At 38.0% G+C, this 23,878-nt stretch overlaps 1 protein-coding gene and 1 long non-coding RNA gene across 2 annotated transcripts; one reads left to right on the top strand and one right to left on the bottom strand.

Annotated features, from left to right (window-relative positions):
- Window positions 1-250: 250 nt before the first annotated feature.
- On the bottom strand, window positions 251-952 carry LOC124173954. Its single transcript, XM_046553117.1, has one exon. The coding sequence runs from the start codon at window positions 950-952 to the stop codon at window positions 251-253; it is 702 nt and encodes a 233-aa protein (XP_046409073.1).
- Window positions 953-8,619: 7,667 nt separating this feature from the next.
- Window positions 8,620-12,342, top strand: LOC124173989. The gene is made up of 4 exons (XR_006868818.1): window positions 8,620-9,103; window positions 9,246-9,454; window positions 9,886-9,942; window positions 11,897-12,342. It is a non-coding gene; the product is annotated as an uncharacterized LOC124173989 (long non-coding RNA).
- Window positions 12,343-23,878: the final 11,536 nt, after the last annotated feature.

The raw sequence follows: 23,878 nt of genomic DNA, 5'->3' as shown, positions 1-23,878 counted from the left end.
CCTTCCGTTTGTTCATATAATTTCCCTCCCCAAGAGAAATAGCAATTACGAAGGCAAAACTCCACCATTTTCGGAATGTCTTTCGGAAGGCCTTTTTCTGTCAGAGTCTTAATGACTTCGATGGCATCTTCAATAGGTATTTTGGTGAACAAAGATACCACGTCAAAACTAACAAAGAGATCCTCTTCCGTAATCTTATATTCCTTTATAATATTGATGAAATGGAAGGAGTTCTTCACATAGGTTGCAGTTAGGCCCGAGAATGCCGAAGGCTATGGGCAAGATACTTTGCAAGCTTATGTGTCGGTGAATCAATAGCACTTACGATAGGCCGGAGTGGTATCCCATCCTTGTGAATCTTAGGCAGGCCATATAGTCGTGGAGGTTTAGGAGCCGACTGGATCAGTGATCGTCTCTCCTCTTGGGGTATTGACGAATGCTTCATGAGGTCCTTGATGTTCCTCTGGATTTTTGCCGTAGGATCTGAGTTAAGTTCTTTGTAGGTGGGGTCGTCTAGCAAACCGCAAACCTTCTTTCGGTAGTCCTCCTTAGAGATGATCACAGTTGCGTTCCCTTTGTCAGCTGGCAATATCAGTGAATCATCGATTTTCCTGAGTTCACAGACGGCCTCTCTCTCTGCCCTGGTCAAATTGGGTTTTGGAGGCCTCGCTTTCCTGATGATATGGCTGACTTCTTCCCTGATTTCATCGGCCTCTGATTTCCTTAGCTTGCGTAAAGCATTTTCTACCCCAGTGATTATTTCCTCCTTCGGTATACTTCTGGGTGCTATGGCAAAGTTAAGTCCTTTGGATAGTATGGAGGTTGCAGAATCACTAAGATTCACCTGAGATAGATTTATAACCACACGATCTGTGTTATTGAAGGTGGATTCGGGTGAAGGACGTTGTTTTTCCACCAAATTTTCGAACTTCTTTAATTGCTTCTCTCTCATTGCTGTAAAGATTTAAATTGATTGATTGTTAATTCCGACAATTAACAATCGATAGTATCGATACACCCAGTATCACAAATACATATGTAATATATACATTACCAAATTTATGCATTCATATTTTCCAACATTTATAGAATCATTTTCTTTGTTTTAAAATGTAAGCACTATTAAGCTCTACCATCCTGATTTTTTTCAAAACTTTTGGTCGAAAACTAAAATTTTACATAAGTTTGAAAATTTCAAAATTAAATTAAAATTTTTATGAAACAATGGACACGCCAAATACAAAATATGTTGTTACCACTGCATCAAAGAACAATTTTAATTTTTTTTTCAGATTTTTAAAATTGGTGTAACTCGGTCAAAAACACGAATAACTGCTTTGCTCCATTTGCATTTATGAATTCCAGGAGGATATTTGATTTTTTTGTTGAGAGCAACGATTGTTGAGCAGTTTGTAAAATTATTGATTAAGAATAAACATTAACATAAGAAATGCCCTTCACACTTAGATTAATCGGAATTATTGTTTATAACCATACTGTTAAGCTTTAAGCTATTCTTCAAGCTTTCAGATATACAATGTCTGCCGAAAATGATTTTTTTACATCTCCTGACTCTAATTTATCATGAGGTCATCGCCAGTGTTTGAGGACCAGTTTTCGACACTACATCATTGTTCATGCAAGTTATAGGCTTTCTCTGATGCTTAACTTCTCAATCGGTGAATGTTTAGAGCTTTGAACTTTATTCAGAGGCAAGGAGAGAAATGAATAGGAACATATAATAGAGAAATGGAATAAAGACGAGGACAATGGGGATGTGGTAGATGGATATGTTACTTTTTAAGTCCCTTCATAAACCTACATACTAATAATGAAAGCCCCAGAGATTATTTCCACGAACATTGTTAAAAATAAGTTCGTTGCATTCATTAATATTGATAGGATAATGCTTAAACACTGATGGTGTTCAATTCGTTATTACCAGGCAACTTTAGAATATTAAAGGAAAACCTCTAGCGAATATTTGCGGTATATCGCGAGGGAAAGCCTATGATAAATTCGAGCCGAAAGCACGAGAATGGTCTCGTAAAGGATAATAAAAATTTGTAGTTCGTAGGACACTTCCTCTAGAAGGTCACTGATCTCATTGGCTATGGTAGTTCACATGGATAAGAATGGGGCGCTAATGCCTTTAAAGAAATCGCTCCTCTTTCATCGCTGGGAACAAGGAGAATGACCTCGCAATCAACCACCGATGTTCTCCTTCCAATTTCCCAGAAAGAAGCATTCTCGTGGAGAGAACCTCAAGATTGCCAATAATTCACTTTCAGCGCACACTCAATGCTCGAAAAATGGTGGAATCCTCATGTCTCAACGATGCAGCCAAATTCAAGAACCCTCAACAGTTCTAACGGTGATTATCAATGAAACTGACTCAATGGAAATGCATGACATTTTTTCATCACACTAATAAGCCTCATTGAATAGATAATTTTCTCTCGAGTCCAAATATATAAGCCAGAACTCTCCTAGTAATCCACAAACGTCATTAAATTCTAATTAAAAGTGCTCGAATGTCGTTTGAAGTCACGTGAGCTGAAACGCTTAATGACGTCATCGCACGGTACACTATTCACTTCGCTAAGAGAGTAGAGCGGTAGAGCCTTAATGCAAGATGGCGAAGTAAAAATCATCGCTGAGCTTTGTAATAGTTCTTAAAAGGACAAATTGACTTAAGAGGGGTTTAAAAAGGCACAGTACGACACTTTACTTTTGGTCGACTTTGAATTATGAAATCTTAAATTTTAGAATATTATCTTCCCTCGTGGAACTGGGTTACCATTCCATATGGTGAAGATAATATTTAATTTAATCTTTAAAATTTTGCATGGATTAAAATATAGATAGTTTTTATATCAAAACATGAGTATAAAGTTGCGAGGTATTGCAATGCAACAGCATAAAAGTTTGAGAATAGAACCATTGCAACCAATTATTACAGCCAAACATACAATAGTTCCATGAAATTAATCTGGGCTTGAAATTTGAAGAAAAGTATAACTTTCTTTTCACTCTTTACTTTTCCGTCTCATTTAATTGATGAGCTCGTTAAATTACGTAAAATATAAGACTGAAATAGCTAATTAGGCATTAAAAATAAAAAGTAAGTCTCGGGGAGAAAATATCGCATAAAATCATTTGAAAAATGAGCGAAGCTAATGTATTGGATACAATTTAAAATCAGCACACTAAGAGCACGAGATAAGGGAGGAATTTTGACCGAGGACACGCCAAAATTATAAATAGAACTAGGAATAGCTACCAAAGCATATTTAATTAATGGAACTGGATGGCGAAGAAAAGTAGCTTCAGCCTATTATAGTTCGTTTAGAAGACTTCGACAGCAAAGTAATCTTATTTCCTCTGAACCCAGGTAGACTTATAAGCGTTTACAGAAGAAAATTGACCACAAACATTATCCTAATATTTTCTGTTAGAGGGCTGAAATTAAACCAGAATTAAAGTGGAAAAAGCGGCGCGCTGGAGTAGAATGCGTTAAAATTGGAATGAGAAAAACGAGCGAATTGAAAATCACCGCTGTCACAAGATGAGTGACGGGAGTAGTGGCGAGGGATGAGTGGAGAGCGTTGGGGGGGGGGGGGGGGTGAGGTCTTGGGGGGTCAGAGGATCAGTGGCAAAGAAAAGACTCGAATGATTAAGGAGGGTGGTGGATGGATTCCCTGCTGGGGGATGGAAGGACAAGTGGGGTGGGAGACGTCGGCCCTTATTTACGACCGCAACCTCCTCTTATTTGACTTGCTCGTCCTCTCACGCACACAAAAGCCGGGGAGATTGTTCAAGAGCACGCACAAAGAATGCCTCGTCCTTTCTTAACCCCACGCTGCACTGCCATCCCTGTTCCATTCTCTCCAGTTGAGTCCAGCGCGTGCCCCGAGATCCACCATCATCCATTCTCCCTCGCATCTCGAATATGTTCACAACCCCACTCGCCCTCGTACCAGCCCTCCTAAGAGTCACGGAACATCATTTAAATGCACAAATCCTCAAATGAGGAATGACGCAGAATTAATGACACTCGCCTCGAATTGAATTTATGCTAAAATTTGTCTTGCAAAACTTGAGAATATCCCTTCTCTGCTAAACGGCAGAAAAATTATTATTACTGTACTATAAAGCCAAGTGGATATTTTGCTGGCAGCTCTTCAACTTTGAAAAGAGAACCAAATTTGCTGGACGCATAACGGTAAATCATGCAGTTTGAGATGTAAAGGAAAAAATATTAACAAAGACTGATTTTTGGGTTTCACTCTCTTCATACGCATTTTGCTGGACGCATAGATGGTCGGATTCTGGACCCGAAGACGGGAGCTGGAACGCGCCTGAAACTGTCGTCCACCTAAGTGGGTCAACGCGGCATTTACCCGAAAAACAATCATCAATTTAATCTTTGCGGACGCCTCCGAACCGATAAACAGAGAATATTGACTCGACAGGGAAAACGCTACCAACGGCATCTTCAGTGAGCATTTCTTTAGTGCGATTAGTAATTTGAATAATTTAATACTACTTGCAAATTAGTATTGAATTATTAAAATTACTAATCGCAAAGAGTTCTTCCAATGCCTCAACATAAACTGAGAGCTCAGCAAAGAATGGAGTACAAAAGTAAGGGTCTAGTAAGTACAAAAGTAAGGTGTCGATATGGAATAGAACCGTCGCATTCAAAACGCCTAAATTGGAAACCATAGGAGTGTCATTTATAATTTTTATTACTAACATCAAAATATCACAGAAAACAGATTAAAAAGGATATGCAAGTCCGGCTTTTAAAGGAATAGGAAAGACTAAAAAACCACGGGACATAGATATTTCTCCCTCTTTGTACAAAATGCATTAAAACGGTAAGGAAATGATTTTATGCAGCGCAATTTGCCTCTCCCTGAATTTCTGATGAATTATAGGCTAGTTATAATTACGGTGAGATATTATGTAATTTCGTCACATTATATAAGATGAAAATGCACATCTTTGCATAATATCAAATATTTTTGCACTTTCTCCTTTAATCAAACCTGCGACCTCATATTTCGTTGTAAAGTAATGTTAAAACATGTGTTTCTTCAAAGATAAAACTATGACTATACAATTTAACAACAACTATTTGAGATACACATCTAACGAATCAGAAAACAGCAACATTTTTTTAATATCCATGTCTACAGGGCTGGAAGCCGCTAAAGGTTCAGTGACCGCGCGACAGGAAAAAAATAGATTGCTTTAGTAATTAAGAGCAGAAGCCTTTCATAGCGACACGAAGAACATCATGTTGGAGCACCACTAGGTATATTTCCACGTTCAGCAGAAACGATCAATTAAGAGATATATTTTGCCCAAGGGTTAGGTATGGGTTTCCCCCGGCCAATAAAAGGCTTCCATAAGTACTAGGCGAAGCATTTCCTTTTTATATTTTGACGGATGGTGTCACCACACACTGACACACATTTATTGAGTTGGCTTACGGCTAGTGTGTAGGTGTAAAGGTCTATAGATTTATGGCACTGTATCAGCGTGAGAGTGATCCCGCAGAGAAGCCACAAGACAAAGTGCTGAATGCAACTCGGACAACCGGATTCTCTCGCGAGCCATTTTCCTTTTATTCTTTCAGCCATCTTCCCCGCTCTCGCTTCCATTCCCACCGCCAAAACACATTCATCCTTCCCAGTATTCTTCCACGCCAACACCACATATATTTTTCTTTGCTCATCAAAATAAGTCCATCTAATTCTAGCTCTCTCTCGCGTTTTCTTCCAGCCAACGCGGTGGTTCGTTTTCATTCCTTTAACGCACGAACGAAAAAAAAATTATTGGTTTTATTATTGGTCGATTCTTTGCATCCTAGCAGCGGAGTATACGGTGTTATTTTTGTCCTGCAGGTTGAATTCACGTTGGCGTTTTCCTGGGACTTTCCGTCGCAAATATCTCGAAAAGTTTCTAGCGTTGGCAGCTAAAACGAAAACTATATGTCATGAGTATCCATTCCTAATCGCCCAGAAAAATTAACACGAGACCAGTTGGTGACACTTGAAGGTCTTTCCTTATGAGACGTTATTTCAGGGAGAGGGGACATTAATGGCAATGTTCCCTTTTCAGGGAAGGTGTGTCTAGGAAGGTGATAACGTTTTCATTGACAATAATACTTTCTTTCTTGTTTGCCATAGACTCGAAATTCTAACCACCCAATGGAAGTATAAAGCACGATGTAAAAATAAAGTAGAAAAATCAGTCGCAGTATGCGTCCTCTCTCAAGCTTCGATTTCAAAGTCTTTTCCGGAAATTCGCGCAGCCAATCGAAATACTTATGCGAATCTTCATATCAAAGAATCCTCTGCTACTTAAGATGACGCCTAGCAGTGATGTGCTCTCAATTGGGATAATAACTACTTTGCTGCTGTAGAAATAAAAAAATTGATGATTTCACCGCAGTAGCTCTGCATACGTAAATGCATGAAATGTTAGGTGCTAACAAATTTAGAAAAGTATCAACTTTATATACAGGTAACCTGTATGCTCTGAAGATTTAAGACGGCAGCCGGAATTTTAAACGAGAAAATCGTCTCGAGAACAGACATCGTGCAAGACATAGATACAGAGAAAGCTCATCGAATTCTGACGGATTCGTATATTTTTGGAAAAAGTTCCCGTTACTACCCATTAAATATCATGTGATGAATGAATGATTTTTTTCTGAATCATATTGCGCTAGTGGCAGTTTTCATCGCCGTACCTTATTAACAATCGGAACACATCCATTCCTCCGTATATTTTTATCCTTCGCGCTAGCACTGTAATTTTATGACATGTCCGTTACTCTCAAAAGTCAAGCGTCAATAGTATGTATGTCTTCACAGAGCAGCACTATTTCGATCAGGAGGTTTGCCAAAAGTCACGTGAAGAATGGAAGGAGGGAATGGTAATGAGCGGGAGAGGGCATCGAAAAAGAGGGAAAGCTGTCTGGGTGGAATGCGAAGGCGGAACTTTTGGGTGGAAATTAGCGGTTATATTTGCACGGGGGAGTGGCTGCTCTCGTGGTGTAGGTGGACGGGGAGCATCGCACCAAAGCCGAGAGGCTTTTTCGTGAGTGGCATGGACTGGTGGGTTTTTCGGGGGGGTTGGAAAGGCGGAATAATGCGAGGGACGGGGAGGAGCCCTTGGGGGACTCGAGATGAGGAACCGGAAAAAATGTCCGTCGAATGAAAGTGGAAATTGGGAGGGCGGCTGTCTCTCCGACCGCGCTCCCTGCCAGTTGCTCACTGTCAAAGGCAAAGGAAAATATTAATTTTCCCAATTGATCCCCATTTTGTTTCAAAATTGCCTCCAGATATGAGGTTGGCTGGATTATGACTCGACACCTTTCAGTTGGCCATCATGATAATCGCAAGAAATCTGTTTCTCTCTTGCCTCGAGAAGAAATTAGCCATTTTTTCTCTCATTTTACAAATATATGTTCTTAATTTAACCTTGAAAGATTCATCAATTGGCTGAAATCCGTAAAAGATTTTCTTAAATGAGTGTTTTAGTAAGGATAATTAATTTCATTCGGCCTGGCATTTGAATAGTACGAGAAAAGTGAATGATGATTACTTGGCCCGTTAATTAATAAAATTCAGGTTTATTTCATTATGCCCAACATCGGAACAAAAGTAGCCTCAGATAATGTTCTTCTGAATGCATGAATCAACAACGAATTCTATGAAAACTCAAACAGTTCATAAGTAAAAGTCATTTTAGTGTATACGATCAGAATATCCAATTTCCATTTATTTATAAAGTTTCTTCAATGCCTTAATTCTAATGAGCTTTGGTTTATGGCTATAACAGGGAAGTATATTGCGGGAAAAAGAGATTTTTAGAACCCCCGAAATAAGGAAATGTTTTAGCTTTTAAGCTGCATACCACCCACCGCTTAGAGCTATCGTAGTGCTTCCCTTTCATTTACTAGTTCTACCGAATTTTTGTTTTCAACTTAAAAAAAATAGAATACTACTTCTCAGAGAGAGATTGCGGAGAAGCCGTTGCAATTAATCTGCCACAGATGAGTTATTCAAGTGGAAAATTCTAAGAAAATTTCAAATGATAATTGGTTAAATAATGGCTGCTTTAGCGGCTTCCAGGAAAGGAAGTCCACTAAGTCATTCGTTGATTTTATTTTCCATATCACTTAAGTATTCCTTACCTCATTAGGTAAAAATCACGTAGAAATTATATAATAATTATTTTTTATCAATTTTAAGAATTATGTACTCTGATGAGCAGTTTGACCGATGAATATTAAACCTCTTTGACTGCATTAGGAAAGAAAGGAATCTCAGTTGAAAGAGCATTCTGTTAGGAAAAGAAAACGCGTCCCTTCATTTTGAGAACACTGACGAAATTAATTCCCCTGTGTTTTGGCATGGAATGGATTCTCTCGTTGAATTAAAAACAATTAGGTATTGATGCGTAGTTTTCCGTGGCGTTGTCTAGATGATGTCTCCATGTTCCTGGGTTTCACCGCGTGGATTTTCTTTGTGACGACAGTTTCGCCGGTATTCCAACCGGCGTCTTCAGGTCGATGTCGGGATTCAACTTTTGGGGCCGTATTCATAGTCGCGTCTTGATTGTTTACTTGAGACCGTCTTCATGAAGACCGCCTTATTGGTCAAGGCGAGCTTATTTGGTTGCCGCTTTCATAGTCAACAAATAAGCTCGTCTTGACGAAGCTGGTCTTGATCAAGCTGGCCTTATTTGAAACAAGGCGAGCTTCGTCAAGCAAATGCTTATTTGATCGACCAATCACCGACCATCACCGACGGCGTTACATTTGTTTACTTGACAACCAGCGCCACACTACCGCGGTAAATTCGAGTGACTTTAATAACATTCACGGAAGCCCGATCACGGCATCCGCGTCTAATAAATATCGACATAATACTCCCATGGAAAGGAAAGTATCCCTAGATATACTTGCAAATGTAAAAAAAAAGAAGATAAAAGAGGAGATATGGCAACACTTCGTCGAAAAGAAGATGTTTGGTGACAAATAACGCAGATGTAGCACACGTCGTCTGTCATAACGCGAGAGGTAGGTTAACATTTTATAATTTTACAGTATGGAATACCTGTGTGTTCATTTACTTTACCGGTAAAATGTGAGTGCACGAAAAGTCATTCATTTCAATGGCCTTTGCAGCAATAATATATAAGAGGTAATTATTATGTTGCAGCGATCGGAGGCCTAACTCAAAACATGGTGGTCTAACATAAAACAAAAGGAGTGCATCGACCAAGGAAAAGCAAAATCGAATGAAAACTGGCGGAGGCAGGCCACCTATATCCCTGGTAATTGATGCAGAGGTACAAAATATTGTTCCGGATTTGATGGATAGAACCCCGATACTTTTTAATTCCAATATGCCTCCTGATAAAATTGCAGGTAAATATTTTGTGTTGCTTAAATAGTTATAAAATATGTCCATGAAAATTTATTCCTTAAAGAATATGCATGCATGCTTGCGGATAATATTTCAATTTAGATGTAAATAGAAGTGAAATAAAAATAAAGTATAGCTGAGACTTAAAGTAGATAAACAAAATACGATTTTAAAATTATGAAGATTAAACAAACCGATGTAACTATAGGGCTTTCGGAAATATTTCATGTTATATTAGTGGCTTTATATCACTGTCCCTCATAGTTGATTGACAGGCATTCGGTATCCTTGGAATAATTAAACTGCAGATATTATGGCTACTGATGGTCAACCTTACATTGCTGTGCCAATTTATTTTTCATTTTTTTGGTAGCATTTTAATTATGAAAGTCATATCAACATTCTTTTAATGTAATTATTTCTTATTTTATAGAAAAAGCAGACCTCATTTCACAAGAAATAGGTGAAAACATTGAAGTAATATCCCCAGGTGAGGTATATGCTTAAGGGATGGGTATTAATGATGGATATACATGCTATTTATTTGTAGTTACATTTTAAATTATATTTTAAAATTATTTTATGGCACCTCAAGTATGTAAATTGAAAGATGTAAAATTTTATAGTTTCATACTTCTCCTTTTGCAAATGCGCACAAGGCAAGAATCAATTAAGTATCATGTACCTACCATTATCAAGTATTTTATTGAATTACAAAATCTAAAATATAGGTAAATAAACTTCAATCACTGTTATAAGTAGGGAGAGATGTTAAACTTGTTTACATTATTAAATACTATAACAATTTATTTGCTTCATTCATTAATTGTACTTACAAATGAAGTGGAGGTGGGCATGCATGAGACACAGTGTGGTGAGGCATCATTAGATCAACGTGGGTGGATTGATTTTTATCATAGGTGAACATATATTTTAATTACATAGTACTTCTGTCAGCTGTGCAAAGCAGGCATTGTTTGGTACAATGGCTAAACCTTTAATTTTTTGATAATTTCACCCTACGACACCCTAACTGCCGCATTGATTGCCCTAAACATCATATGTTTCATCATGGGTTCATTCCAGTGTGGAGATGGCTTTGATTATATGTATATCAGAGAGAGAAATATAAAAAATGAGCTGTGAGCTTGTAAGACAAATACATAACCTTTAGGCTGGTGAAGTCAGTATCGAGGTTGGTGTCCATCAGCTCTTATTCATTAACCAAAACACAATAAACAAACTAATGCACAATATTTCACTGAGGTACATGCATTATCTGTTAATGAATCCAAAATTAGGAATGGTTTTGATGGTGATTACTTAAATACACATTTACAAATTTTAACTGCAAACAAGAATAAATTAATGATATAATTTATGCTTTTAAGGGATAATTCTTTTCTCACAAATTAAAGGAAGATTTGATCAATTAATGCTTGTCGTATAGCAAAACCATCTCCTGGATGCAATTCAGTGAATCAACTGTAACCACTTAATCTTCTCTATGATCATCTTCTACAAGAACATTATGGAATATTAGGCTCAAGTTGTGCAGCACAGCACAGGCTACAAAGTCACTTGCTGACCAGAGAAGTTTTGTGGAAACACTCTTCGAAAGGCATGGAAACCTCTTCTTCCAAATGCCAAACACTCTTTCCACAAAGAAAAAATAAGGCTATAGTTAGCAGCATTGCCAATATGACTCCAAATAAGATTCTAATCTATTTAACTTAAATATTTAGAAGCGTTATGAAGTTATATTGGTTTCCTGTACTCGAGTACCTACTCTCTACAGGCATTCAAATTAAAGTGCAACACACTATCTGAGGTGATTCCAATGTAACATCTACATTAAGTTACACTCCACCTACATTATGTGGTCTCAGGCAAAAAACCAGGACTCTGTTCCTTTCAATAATATTCCACACCTTGGACCAGCTTCTCAAACAGCCCCTGCTGTCAATATACATATTCAGGGGTAAAGAATTCAACTTCTGAATTCTTTCATTCAATCAGGTTCTTCATAAGGCAGCAAATAAATGCAATGAAGATTTGAATGATTAGGTTCACTCATCAGAATGAATGAAAAATAAAGCATTCAATAACCACAGAAACAACACTATTACTATTATCATACCTATGGATACCTTAGTGTTATAAAATTTTTGGAATTTAACTCAATGATTTCCGGAGTAAATAACTAATCTTTTTTTCATATCCTGATTTTAGAGGCCATGATGAGCTTTAAATGAAATTACCTCATCAGTTTTATATAAGAGATTAAAATGATAGTGTTTTTGTTGATCACAAGATTGATTATTATAAATTAGAATATGCAGTCTCCACCTGACATACCACATAAGTAATAAATATAACCCTTAGTGGTAGTTCCCTAATTATAAAACTGAGTAAATTTTCCTAAGTAAATAACTTTATTACAGCTCCTGCATCATCAAGAACAGAGGGAGGAAAAAAGCTTCGCTAAATCCGAGTTAGCCTTGAAAAGAGGGTGCTATAGGAAACTAATGCAAAAGAATGAATAATGAATTTTTGTTGCTTCTTTCATTATCCCAGATGTGTTACTGTGTTATGTGTTTCGTTGATTGTAACATTGTTTTATGTGTTACATTGATTGTATTATTAGAATTATTTTGTTATGTACAACAGCAATTGTGTCATTGTGTTACATTGCTTCTAAAAATATAATAATATTAAACATTTGTAATAACATCAAAGATTTGAAGAATATCATTTTCATGAAAACCTCCTTTTCTGACAACTTTGCAGGAATAAATGATTTAATGGCAGCCTGACATCATACCAAACCATTTCCTGGAAATCAGTTTGGATTTTACTTTCAGTAAATTGCATTCATTCTTTTATTGAATAGGTTTCCAACCTGTCGGTTATGACCACTTGTGATGTGGACTGACCCTTTCACAAGGGTTTTCGGAAACCGTCACGAAAAAATATTTAAAATTACAATGATAATAAATACAATAAAAGTAGCAATGAATACAATTCCATGCTTTTTATATGGAGGTCATGGCAGCAAGAAAAGTATTTTAGTATTATGGCCCTAGGTAGGTTAAGAACCACTGCCCTGAAGGAACTTTTTGGAACAATTAACCACAATTGATTCTTTAACAAAAACAGAGAGTTAAATACTCCCCACTGATTGTGAAATATACTTAGGGGAAGTACCGGTATTGGAGCAGGCCTACTCCAATGTGTAAATTGACTTAAAAACAATCATATCTTATGCTTATATAATACTAATCGAGTATCACTCACATTTATGGTATAGTAATCCAAACACCAGAGGCAATACTTACTAGTTGGTTCCTCTATTTATAGAAATATGTTCATTATTGAGAGCATATTTTTCAACATTGGCATTTAAGTGATAGTGGGTGAAAAGAAAATGCAAACATGGCAAATTTGTTAAACGAAAGACCCCATACTGGTAGCATGACATGAAGATATTTTACTATTAGCTCAAATAGGTAATATAGCTGTACCTTCTCTATGTTGGCAAGGGAAGTAAGTATCGGCAGGGATAATTCGTTTATCGTCACTTACTCAATCACTTGTACTCAAAAGATGTGCTATACAAGGTACTCTTACAGGCTCTCTTAAATTAGACAGCAGCAAAAAGTAAGCACATATTAAAAGCTTAGGCCAATCTCAAGCTGTAGCTTAATTTGATATTCGAACAGCATTTTAAAAAATTGTCACCTTTTTAGAGCACAAAATATTTCATCATAATACAACTAAAATACCACAACTTATACACTGCCACAATGGTCCCATCGAAGACTGTTTTACAGCAGTCTTCAAAGCAGCAGCTATTGACTTTATTTCAAAATGTATGCCTATTTCATTCTTATTGCACTCTCGAAGATCCACAAAATACATGTTGGTAGGAACAGATATGCATTCCACTAATTGGAGAAGTTAGAAATAACTGGAAGAACAGGAATTACACAGTGCAACTAAAGGATATATTTCTTTTCAAAAGGAACAAAATATTTCATAACTGATTGACAAGCACTCCAGTACAATGACTTTGTTTTAAACGTTAGGTACTCTCTGAAGAGTATATTACTGTCATGAATAATCAGATACGCATAATGACAAGGTTAATAATGAGTAAAACTATTAAAATGGAACAATTTACGCCACAAAAGGTTTGCACAGGAGCACAATCGCGAACAGTAGGTAACGGTATGTTACTCGCACTTTCAGACACCGCTTTATCTATGAAATATTCCATTCGAACACGTAATCCACGTCAAATAAGACTCATTGATATTCGAAATGTAATTACTGAAGCATATAAGGCGAGGCATATAAGGGCATTGAAAAACAATGTTTTACACACACTTTACCGGTTGTCCACTTCCCATTTTGTGACAGCAATGAAGTGGATCAAGTCGTCAGAGAAGTTGGCACAGATTACATTAGAATTTACGGCATAACACGCAGGATACGAATCAGCCACAATTGTACGTCCTTAAACCTTCTTTTTAGGGATATATTCACCACTCCTTTCCATACCTTACAGCCTAATCTATTCTTCGAAACACTTCATAACTCGTCGAATTTCGAAGCAAAATACTAATAATTTCCATAATTAGTAATAAAATTCGAGTAAAAACGTCAGAAAACTGTAATTTGTCCGGATTCTAGCGGATAACGTAAGACAAACTTGAATGAGCATTTGCTCAAGACGGGGTCGACGTCGACTTGACGAAGGCGATCTTATTCGTTGTCTTATTTGATAAACAAGACGACCTTTGACGACTATGAATACAGGCGCGCTTGAGCATTTGCTTGTTTACAATAAGGCGCGACTATGAAAGCGGACAAGCTCGCCTTATTACAAGGCGAGCTTGATGAAGCTCGTCTCATTCAACAATGACTTGAGACCGTCTTGTTTGGCGACTATGAAACGGAAATAGCGAATAAGTTCGTGCTTGAGACGATCTTCATCAAGCAAATGCTCAAGACGCGACTATGAATATGGGCCTTGGTGACTTTTATAGTTCATTTTTCGCGCCAATTTTTCATGCTGGATGCTGATTGGTCCACCTTCTTTTCTCTCGTATGACCCTCTTCCACGAGCTGTGGAGAGGGTAGCCGTCTTCTCTATTCATGTTTTCTGGTGTCTTGAATATTTCGATAGCCTCCTTTATTAGCCTGGGGTAATATCTATTTTCTTTTGCAACAACTGATGCTTCGTCAAAGAGTATCTGGTGTCCAGGTTCGCTCCATGCATGCTCCGCAATGGCGGAGAGCTGAAATTGCTTATTTCTTGTGGCTCTTCTGTGTTCCTGGATGCGCACTTTCATTGATCTACACGTCTCTCCTATGTAGTCTTTGCCGCATGAACATGGCACCTTATAGACCCCTTCTTGAATGTCGTGCGGCAAAACGTCTTTTGGACCCGGTAGTACATTGCCAGTCTCGGTGACACAAGTGAATCTTGTTACGACGTTGTGCTGTCGTAGAATCCTAGCAATCTTCTCTGAGGTGCCAGATACAAACGGAATTACTGCGTGTGCCCTTGCTTCCGTCTGATCCTCCTTTTCTTTGGTGTTTTGATTAGATGTTAAAACGTTTTCGTTTAACTCCTTCTTTCTTCGATGTTCCGCTTCAGCGGCCCTTTTTAGGACCAGTTGTCCACTGTAGCCATTTCGTCTCAGTGTTTTTATGAGTAGATTTTTCTCCGACGATATGGATATGGATATGAAACTGTCGTCACAAAGAAAATCCACGCGGTGAAACCCAGGAACATGGAGACATCAACAATTAGGTATTTATTAAAAACGAGAGTTTTCAAGAGAAACGCCCTTCGAAGGCAGCAGAAGGAAATGAAGGGAAGGAGGCGCACATTTGAAGCGTGAAGCTGCACACGCGCGAGAGAAAGGCTAAGGGCACCAAATCCACGGTGAGGATGCGCTGAGTTTGAGGACTCTTGAGAGCAAGGCACAGAGTAATTCTCGGGTGCATCCCGAAAGGACAAAGAGCTGGAGAGATATTGTCAACAACAACTCGAGAACACTCTCTCTTGACACCGCACTGAGCGCGAGAAACAAAACTTGATTTTTAGATGAGAAATAAAAAAGATATCAAGTGATGGAAACGAGTTCCTTACTTGGCAGTTCCAAGCGTGAAAATGAGTCGTGCCCAACACTTCGTTATTCACAGAGACCATTTTCAAGCATATGTGTAGGTTGGTAGAAATTAAACCAATATAATATTTTCTTGTGATCATGAGAAATCAATGTGAAGTATATTTTTTGCAGCAATATTAGCGTAAATCAGAAAATACACGGTAGCTTAAAATCGCTTATTAAAAAGTATTCTGCCGATTAAGTTAGGTTTCCATGGAGTTCTAGAGAAGCATTCTAGCAGCCTCCCCTCCCTCCATGCATGTACCTTCCTCTTCAGTTCAGAATAAGGCCTACCCCTTTTCATTCTATCTAAAAATCCTTCCTTCCTCTCCGTCGTTCACCCAACATTCTTCCCTCCAACAGTTTCCAACCACCATTCTACCCGCTTAGGTACTCCCTGCATCCACACCTTCTGTCTCTTCCATATCCCATCTAGAAGATGCCTCTTCCCATCCACCATGCCCAGCACTTCCTGCTCGTCCACTTCACCTTCTCCATTCTTCTCCGCACCCATACCTCAAATGCTTTATTCTTATCTCCTCCTCCTTCCAAGTGTCCACGTTTCCGCATCGTAAAGCGCTACACTCCAAATCACTCTAAACTAACCTTATATGTAAGCTCTTTCATAAGGATCCTCTCATAAGCTCCTTCCTGTTTATTAACTCCTCCTTTGATAACGCAATTCTCCTCCTGATGTCCTTACTGCTGTATCGGTTTTCCTCTAATGTGCTGCCCAAATTGTTGCATTTCTCTACGCGCTCAAGTTTTTCCTTACCTACTTTCTCACATTCCTAGCTCGCGATGCTTTACAAACCGCATAAACTTCTTGTCATTTATATTCATTCCATACTCCTCGCAACGCTTGTCTAACACATCCACTAGAGCTTGCATCCCCCATTCCGACTGGATAATCATCGCCTGATCATTCCAGTTCCCCATCACTGCTTGATTTTTATTCACCGGGGTTTCTTTATTTATTTCCTCGACCTGTTCATACATTCCTCTTTATGATTGCTTCTTTATGATTCTTCTGTATGATTGCTAGTGGGCATGATTTAAATTTCAACAACCACAAGGTTGGTGGGTCGCGTCACAATTTCTACCATCAGAATCCCATCGCTTACCTGATCTATACCTACCACAATCTTCCCGTTTAATACTAAAGCTACCCCTCCCTGACTTTCCTCCCCACCACTATAAATAACCCTATTACCATCAGTCTAGTAGTCCCCACCATCCTCCTCCTTACTACGCAGAATTCTAAGGTCTTCCCTTTCTCCATTTCCCTTTTGATATTTGTTAGCTTCCTCGCCCTCATCATTGTCCTCACATTCAACGCCGCTACATTTATTGATGCCTTCTTCTTTACGATATGCCAGCAGAACTAATTACATTTGCCGGAGAAAGTACGCTGAAGCAGCTGCACACATTCTTAAGTGAAATTTATTCATCATGTGAGATACCCAAGGATATCGAGAGGAGCATTACAACGATCCCAATTCCCACTACAAATCCCAATTTCCTTGAAGAAAAGTGCGGAGAAGTGCAAACACTTTAGGACCATAAGAACGATAACGCATGCGTCAAAAGTACTGACAAGGATCACCTATAGGAGAAGAGGATTGGATGAGGACCTATTCGGAAACAATATGGGCAGAGGCACAAGGGAAGCAATATTGGGCTTTAGGCTGCTCATAGAGAAGAGAATGGGAAATAACAAGCCAACGTTTGTTGGGCTCGTGGACATAGAGAAGGAATTTGAAAACTTGGGTTGGAACACAATGCTTGGAATCCTAAAAGAAATAGGAGTTCATTACAATGTTAGGAGAATCATCCTCTGTTTATACAAAAACCACATTGCAGTGATAAAATCAGAACTCAGCTTTGGAGAAGCAAGAATCAGGAAAGAAGTAAGACAAGACTGTACTTGTCATTCTTAGATTTCAACGTTTAAATCGATAAGGCCGTCAATGAAATCAAAGAAAAGGCCTCGGGAGTGAATATAGGAATGAGGAAAAAAATAGCCTGCCACTATTTGCCGGCGACATAGCCGTCGTAGCGGAGACAGAAAAGGATTTTAAAAAGATTTTGTTTAATATGAGTAGGTATTGGGTAGAAATCAGCTGAAAATGAGCACAAAAATCCAAGATGCTAGTGCGTAGCAGAATAGGAGAATACAAGACTAACATTAAAATAGGTGAACAAAAAGCGGAAGAGGCGAATGAATTCAGTTATTTGGAAAGCAGGGGAATTAGTGATGGGCGGAGAAAGAAAGAAAATATCAGAAGAATAGCCCAGACTTAGAGGGAATTCCACCAAAAGAAAGACGTACTTGCAGCGTAAATTTAAATATAGAAGCAAGGAAACAATTGATAAGAGCTTAAATTCGGAGTATGCTCCTTTCTATGTGGAAGTGAGGCATGGACAATGACAGCTGTGGAGAAATCAAGGGTCGCGGCCTTCGAAACATGGTGCCACAAAAAAATGATGAAGATCAAATGGATCGACCGAGTTGGTTATGAGGAAGCCATAACAAGAGTAGGAGGAAGCCTCATGAAAACCTTTAAAAGAAGACGGAAGAATTTTATAGGCCATATATTGAGGCATGATGAAGATAATCGTTGAGGGACAAGTAGATGGTAAGAACGGAAGCGGAAGACCTCGAAAATTTTTTTGTAACGAGTAAAGAAGAATGTGAAAAAAAGAAATACGTGGGTGTGAAAAGATATGCTGACAGGGAAGTTTGCTGGACTGCGTCCAACCAATCATAGGATTGTTGACGAGTGATGTGGTTGGAATTGAATGCAAAATCCTTTTCAGATGGAATAGGGCCGGCCGACTTGCCAACGCCACGGAAAAAATGAAAATAATAGCAAAAATATTAGTGTGCCATGAAACCATGTTACATCTACCTGGTCATTAATTAAAATTTTAGTGCGTATCATATAATGTATAACAAGATCAATTCACTGGCTTACAAACATCAGGTGCTTAATTTCACTCAGGTATCTACGTAACTATCATAATATTTCGACCAATAAATGAAACCTATCGTTATTAGTTGTCATAGTTAATATAAAAGATTAGGGAAATGAATTACTACTACTTCGACAAGAGAGACTGAGGTTGAAAATCAATATCTGCAATGCTGAAACAGTAGAAACGAAAAATTTAATCACCATTGAGTGTGATGAGACCAAGCGAACAAATAGGATATATCACTCAACCCCGAAGCAATGGCGGTGGAATCATTAGCAAGCTAGATGGTGGAAAAATGATTAAAGTAAATGCCTCAATCAGAGACCGGAGTACATTAAAGTGCCTCTCTATTTCCACCATTATCAAGCAAGCGTTGAAAGACAGGGGAAGGGGAGGAGGGGAAGGGTGGCCGGGTCATAATTTTCCATGAAAGGAATTAAAAGTAAAAGATTGAATAGAGGGTGGTCGCCATTCGATGGGCTTGGCTTGTGTCGAGGATGAAGGGAGAGGTGGAAGAGGAGGGGAGAAATGCGAAGCAAATGAGGCGAGAGAGGGTTAAAAGGAGAATAAAAAGGAGGAGAGGATTAGGGCCACTGCGATCCCTTTTCCACATTCTTGAGCGGAAGACTTGAGCCACTAGATTTTGAGAAGGAATGGTCCGAAGGTGAGGAAAAGCCAAGAGACTAATTGGCATGGGCGATGGAGATGGAGGAGGGTGCGCGGGGGGGGGGGGGAGGGAATTAAATGAAGAGACGGGGGTGGGGAGGGGGGCCGTGGGGAAGTGGGGGAAGTGGGGGGGGGGGTGAGAAGATCGCATTCGTCTCTGGGAAACAAAGTTGGGTTGAAATACAAAATAAAAGACAAGAATTTCTCAAAGAGATCAACGCAAATGCAGGGACAGTGAATAAATTAGGGCGATAAACAAAAATGATTCTCAAGTGGGATGCCGCCGCCGCTGCCAATCACAAAAAAAGAAGAGGAATGAGTTTTTCTCATAAACGGAGGTGGGCGAAGCAGCTCACCGAGGCACAGTGATGCGCAAACGACAACGATCACATCCCCGTCTGATCGTGATTCCTCGGTCATTTTTTTTATCGAGCTTAGTTATCAAATCACGGAAGGTTGAAATTATTTATTTTCATACATTGGTGAAAGTTAATTCATACTATACCAAACGTGTAAAAATAAAATTTTCGATCATGAATACAATAAATACTTTTCTGAAACATGAAGTAAGGATAGGTCGTTTTGTTCACGTTTATGAATCAAAAGTGACGTACTATACCTTATTACTAAAAAAAACACTTGAAGATTTATCTTTGTAGACGTGAACTTTATTTGCATTGCAATAAGTTTTCTATAAAAATGTTAAAAATGACTGATTTGAATTCGAACAATTATTTCTATAAAATGTGAGCAACTCTATAAATATTTTTCAACTCAATTTCTATAAATTCTTCGCGTCTCTTTCCAGCATCTAATGTTTAATAAATAAATCCCCCTGTCAGACACGAGACTGCAATGGCGAAAATCACATGATTAAGATTCAAGCGTCTTTCGCAGATATTGACCTCATCAGTCCTTTTCTGGTCATTAATTATATTATTGACCAGGAAAAGAACATTTGGAAATAATTTTCTCCCTTTTCGTGACGGTATCACAAATTAATCACCTGCTGGTTTTGTAACTAAATGTATAATAAAATATGGTCATGACTTCTCTAACACATTAGCCATTTCTTTATCGATTCAATTACGTAGGAACTCATAAGATTCTCGCAACCATACCAGCTATTTCTACCTTATCATAACTCTCATAGTCATTAGTCGCACAATTCCGCCGAAGACAATGAAGGTGGCCGTGGAATTAAGTGATGACCAAGTGTCTTCAATGGAGATGATGAAGAGGGGATATGATACAGATGAGTGGAGGTGAAGAGAATTATCTCGGATGAAATGTGGAGCGATTAGATGAGGCAGTGAAAGGAGAATAAAATGAATTCGGAGAATTAAGAGGTGAAGCTGAGTGAAAGAATTAGAAGAAGATTTCAGTGAAAAAAAGGTTACGCGAAGAACTCAAGAGGATGGGAATGAATGAATGAATGAAGGAAGTTGAATGAAAATGAGTGAAGGAATAAACAAAGAGAGGAATTAACCTTCGAAGCAAATTCGCCATTCCGAAAATGACGTCTTGCTGTTTGCTAGCGTTCGGGAAATAATAAATAAATCGCCCTTGGATGGCTCTGCCTCAAATGAAGTTGCTGTTACTGCCACGGTCGCGCTGAGGAAAATGGGTCAGTCGTGGGGCGGGCAGATGGAAAAATGCAACCTGCGATGAAATTCCTGATGTTCTCTGGAGTTATTTCCGCGCTGATGGATTTGTTTCGTGTTTTCAGCAACTGCGGGCATTAATTAACATTTGGGTGAGTAATTTTCTCCAATCTTCAACGTAAATTTATTCTCAGACAGTTACTTTTTTTCTAATGAATTAAACGGCTTGATGAATTTCAATCTGACATCGCTCCCAAAGTCAATGAAAGAATTTCATTAACAAAACTATTAATTTTAAAATAAACGACTTTTATTGCTCATGAGGTTTTGGCCATCGAGTATGTATTGCTAAGAGAGTGAGAAAAGAAAATTGAGGAAAGCGTGCTAGCTGCCAAACGTCATCCTTTTTCAAACCCAATATTGTTCTCTACAACTCTCATAATCAAATATTTATATTAACGACTATTAAGTAAGCTATTAATTGTATATCCGCACTATTTCAACCAATTCAAAATAACTTATTTATTTACGTCTGAATTCCTCCGTTATGCCTCAAAATGTTAGAGGAAGCAAGCATACTTGAAATTAAATTTATCAGGAAAAATATTTTGCGAATCATGACCTTAACAACTATATTACCATCCAAATGCATCTAAAGTATTTTGATATCGACTATGTGTATCGAATAAAACTGATATCGGGCACCCAAAAAATTTTATCTTCGGCATTAAAATAATTTTCTGACAAGGCAACTTTTCTAAAAGATTTCAGGTAGTTGATTAAATGGAATAAAATTAGTAAGGCACTATAATTTACCGCAAGATTGATAGTGTTGCCGCAAGACTTAACTTTGGGGAAAGAAGAAACAACGTGCACTGTTGTGAACAATGTGCAGTGGGTTTATGCTTCAAAACATGTCACACAAAGCAGAATTACTAATGTGAAATCATTTTAATATTTCTATATTGACGGTTGAAACAACAGCACGTAAGTATCTATTTGAAACGATTCGGTATTAATAGAACATAGTCAAAGAAGTAAGCCATGAATTTTCAAATAGGCGAAATGGGTAATCCTATCGAAAATATCCAATCAGTTATGAAATTTTTAAACGTTTATCACTAAAATATATCATGTGATTATCTTAAATTAATGTATGGCATGCTTAAGATCTCGATGGTTAATGGAAAAAAAATTTAAAATTTTGAAAACTGCAAACGTATCCATTGTGTTCACAGCACGAGATACATAAAACAATAAGTATTTATTCAAATTGTTTGAAAAATTATCATATAGTAACACATTATTTTACGTAAGTTTAAAAAATTTTCAACGATACTGATCGCATATTATGAAAGTTATAAATTATTGAAAGGGAGCATGCCAAAAAGGCGAAGTCATTTAAATCTCATCCGGCCGCTGGGATGGGATTTAATTAAATGCTTGCCACGCTTGAGAGGTTAAACGCTGTTTTCTTGTTTCCTGCGATAATAACGTTGGAAAATTTATCCTACAAAAATTGGATTATTTTCTAAAGTGGCAGTTTTCAGTACTTACTTCTATGACAAAAATATACTGGATTTTACTTACATACGTTTAAAGAATCACACAGCGGCTCTTGCAATCCTGCTTATACTTTGCACGCTTATTGGAGAAAATGATGGCTCTATTTCGAATTTCGCAAAGCACATCACCTCGGCAGAAAGGCGAATGGTAATTGAAATAACTACGTACCTCTTCCTGCATGACATATCCTCCGAGGCTAGTCAGGGCATTTAGCATAATGTCGACAAATTGTGTTGAGGAAGTTACAATAAAAAAGGATAACTACAATTGGCTTCCCTTTGACTTTAATTTCTATCATTTGCCTTAATTTTGATAACTAAAAATCCATTTGATCAAGAAGTTCATTACTGGATCCTTTGACCGGCATTTATTCATCAGCTACTCATTATAACTCCGTTAATCATATTTTCTCCAGAAACACATGTTAGCGGCATGTAACCTTATCCATTCTATAAGGGGTCAGAAACCCCTCGGAAAATATATTTGCAGACTAGTGAAAAATCCTGAGAGTAAAAATTATTCGCCCTGACCGGGATTCAAACCTGGATCCCTCAATTTGCGGCCTTGTTCTTTAGCTTAAATGGCTAAAGTCAAATAAAAAACTTAGGTTAATTAAACATTTTCAAATCTAAAAAGTATTTCAACTGCGTTATTAAAGCGAAAATTATCTCTTATACTAATGACATTATCTTTGCCATTATATCCGTAAGTAAACCTTCTGTGGATTTCTCTGGAGTATATTTGTGTACACATTCCAGTTTTGGAAATATTTTGTTTAATGTTACTAGTTTTTTCATCGAGTATCAATGAAATGAATGATTTTAGGACCAGTTCGTAGCAATTGGTGTTCAGATCAATAAATATTTAAAATTTAAATTAATGGCTTTCCTATTTCGAGAGTACCGATTCAGTGACTAAGTGAGCAAAAGAAGCGGCTGTTTATGCTGATAAATTTATTTTGGGGGAAACGAGACGAGAGTCTCGTCCGAGACTCGAGACCGAGGCGATACTGGAGTTAAGGAGAGGAGACTCGAGACGATAACAGAGTTCAGAAAACGAGACCGCGACGAGACTTGCTTAAGTCTCGTCTCGCGGCAATACTAACGATTGATTTTTAACGCATGGTCTGTAAAAATGAATGTCCCCTTAAAAATATCAGTCGAACATATAATTACGCCTCTCAACCACTTTTTTAAGAAAATGCGTGGGTTGATTTATTTCAATTCCAATGGATATGCTGAAGTAACTAAAATTAAGCATCATCGATATTATCGGAAATATCGTTTCACAACCTGTCAGATTTTGGTCTTCTAATATACCACCGAAAATTCACAGCACTTGAGCTATACTATAAGAACCATATTCAACAAAAAGTTTTAAACTAATCGTCAGCAAAAGGATTACCGCACCAGCAGGTCAGCGAGGCCAA

Source organism: Ischnura elegans, chromosome 2 (assembly GCF_921293095.1).
Source record: "Ischnura elegans chromosome 2, ioIscEleg1.1, whole genome shotgun sequence".
Taxonomy (NCBI): domain Eukaryota; kingdom Metazoa; phylum Arthropoda; class Insecta; order Odonata; family Coenagrionidae; genus Ischnura; species Ischnura elegans.
Note: the sequence above shows the minus strand (reverse complement) of the source record. Positions and strands in the feature narration are given on the sequence as shown.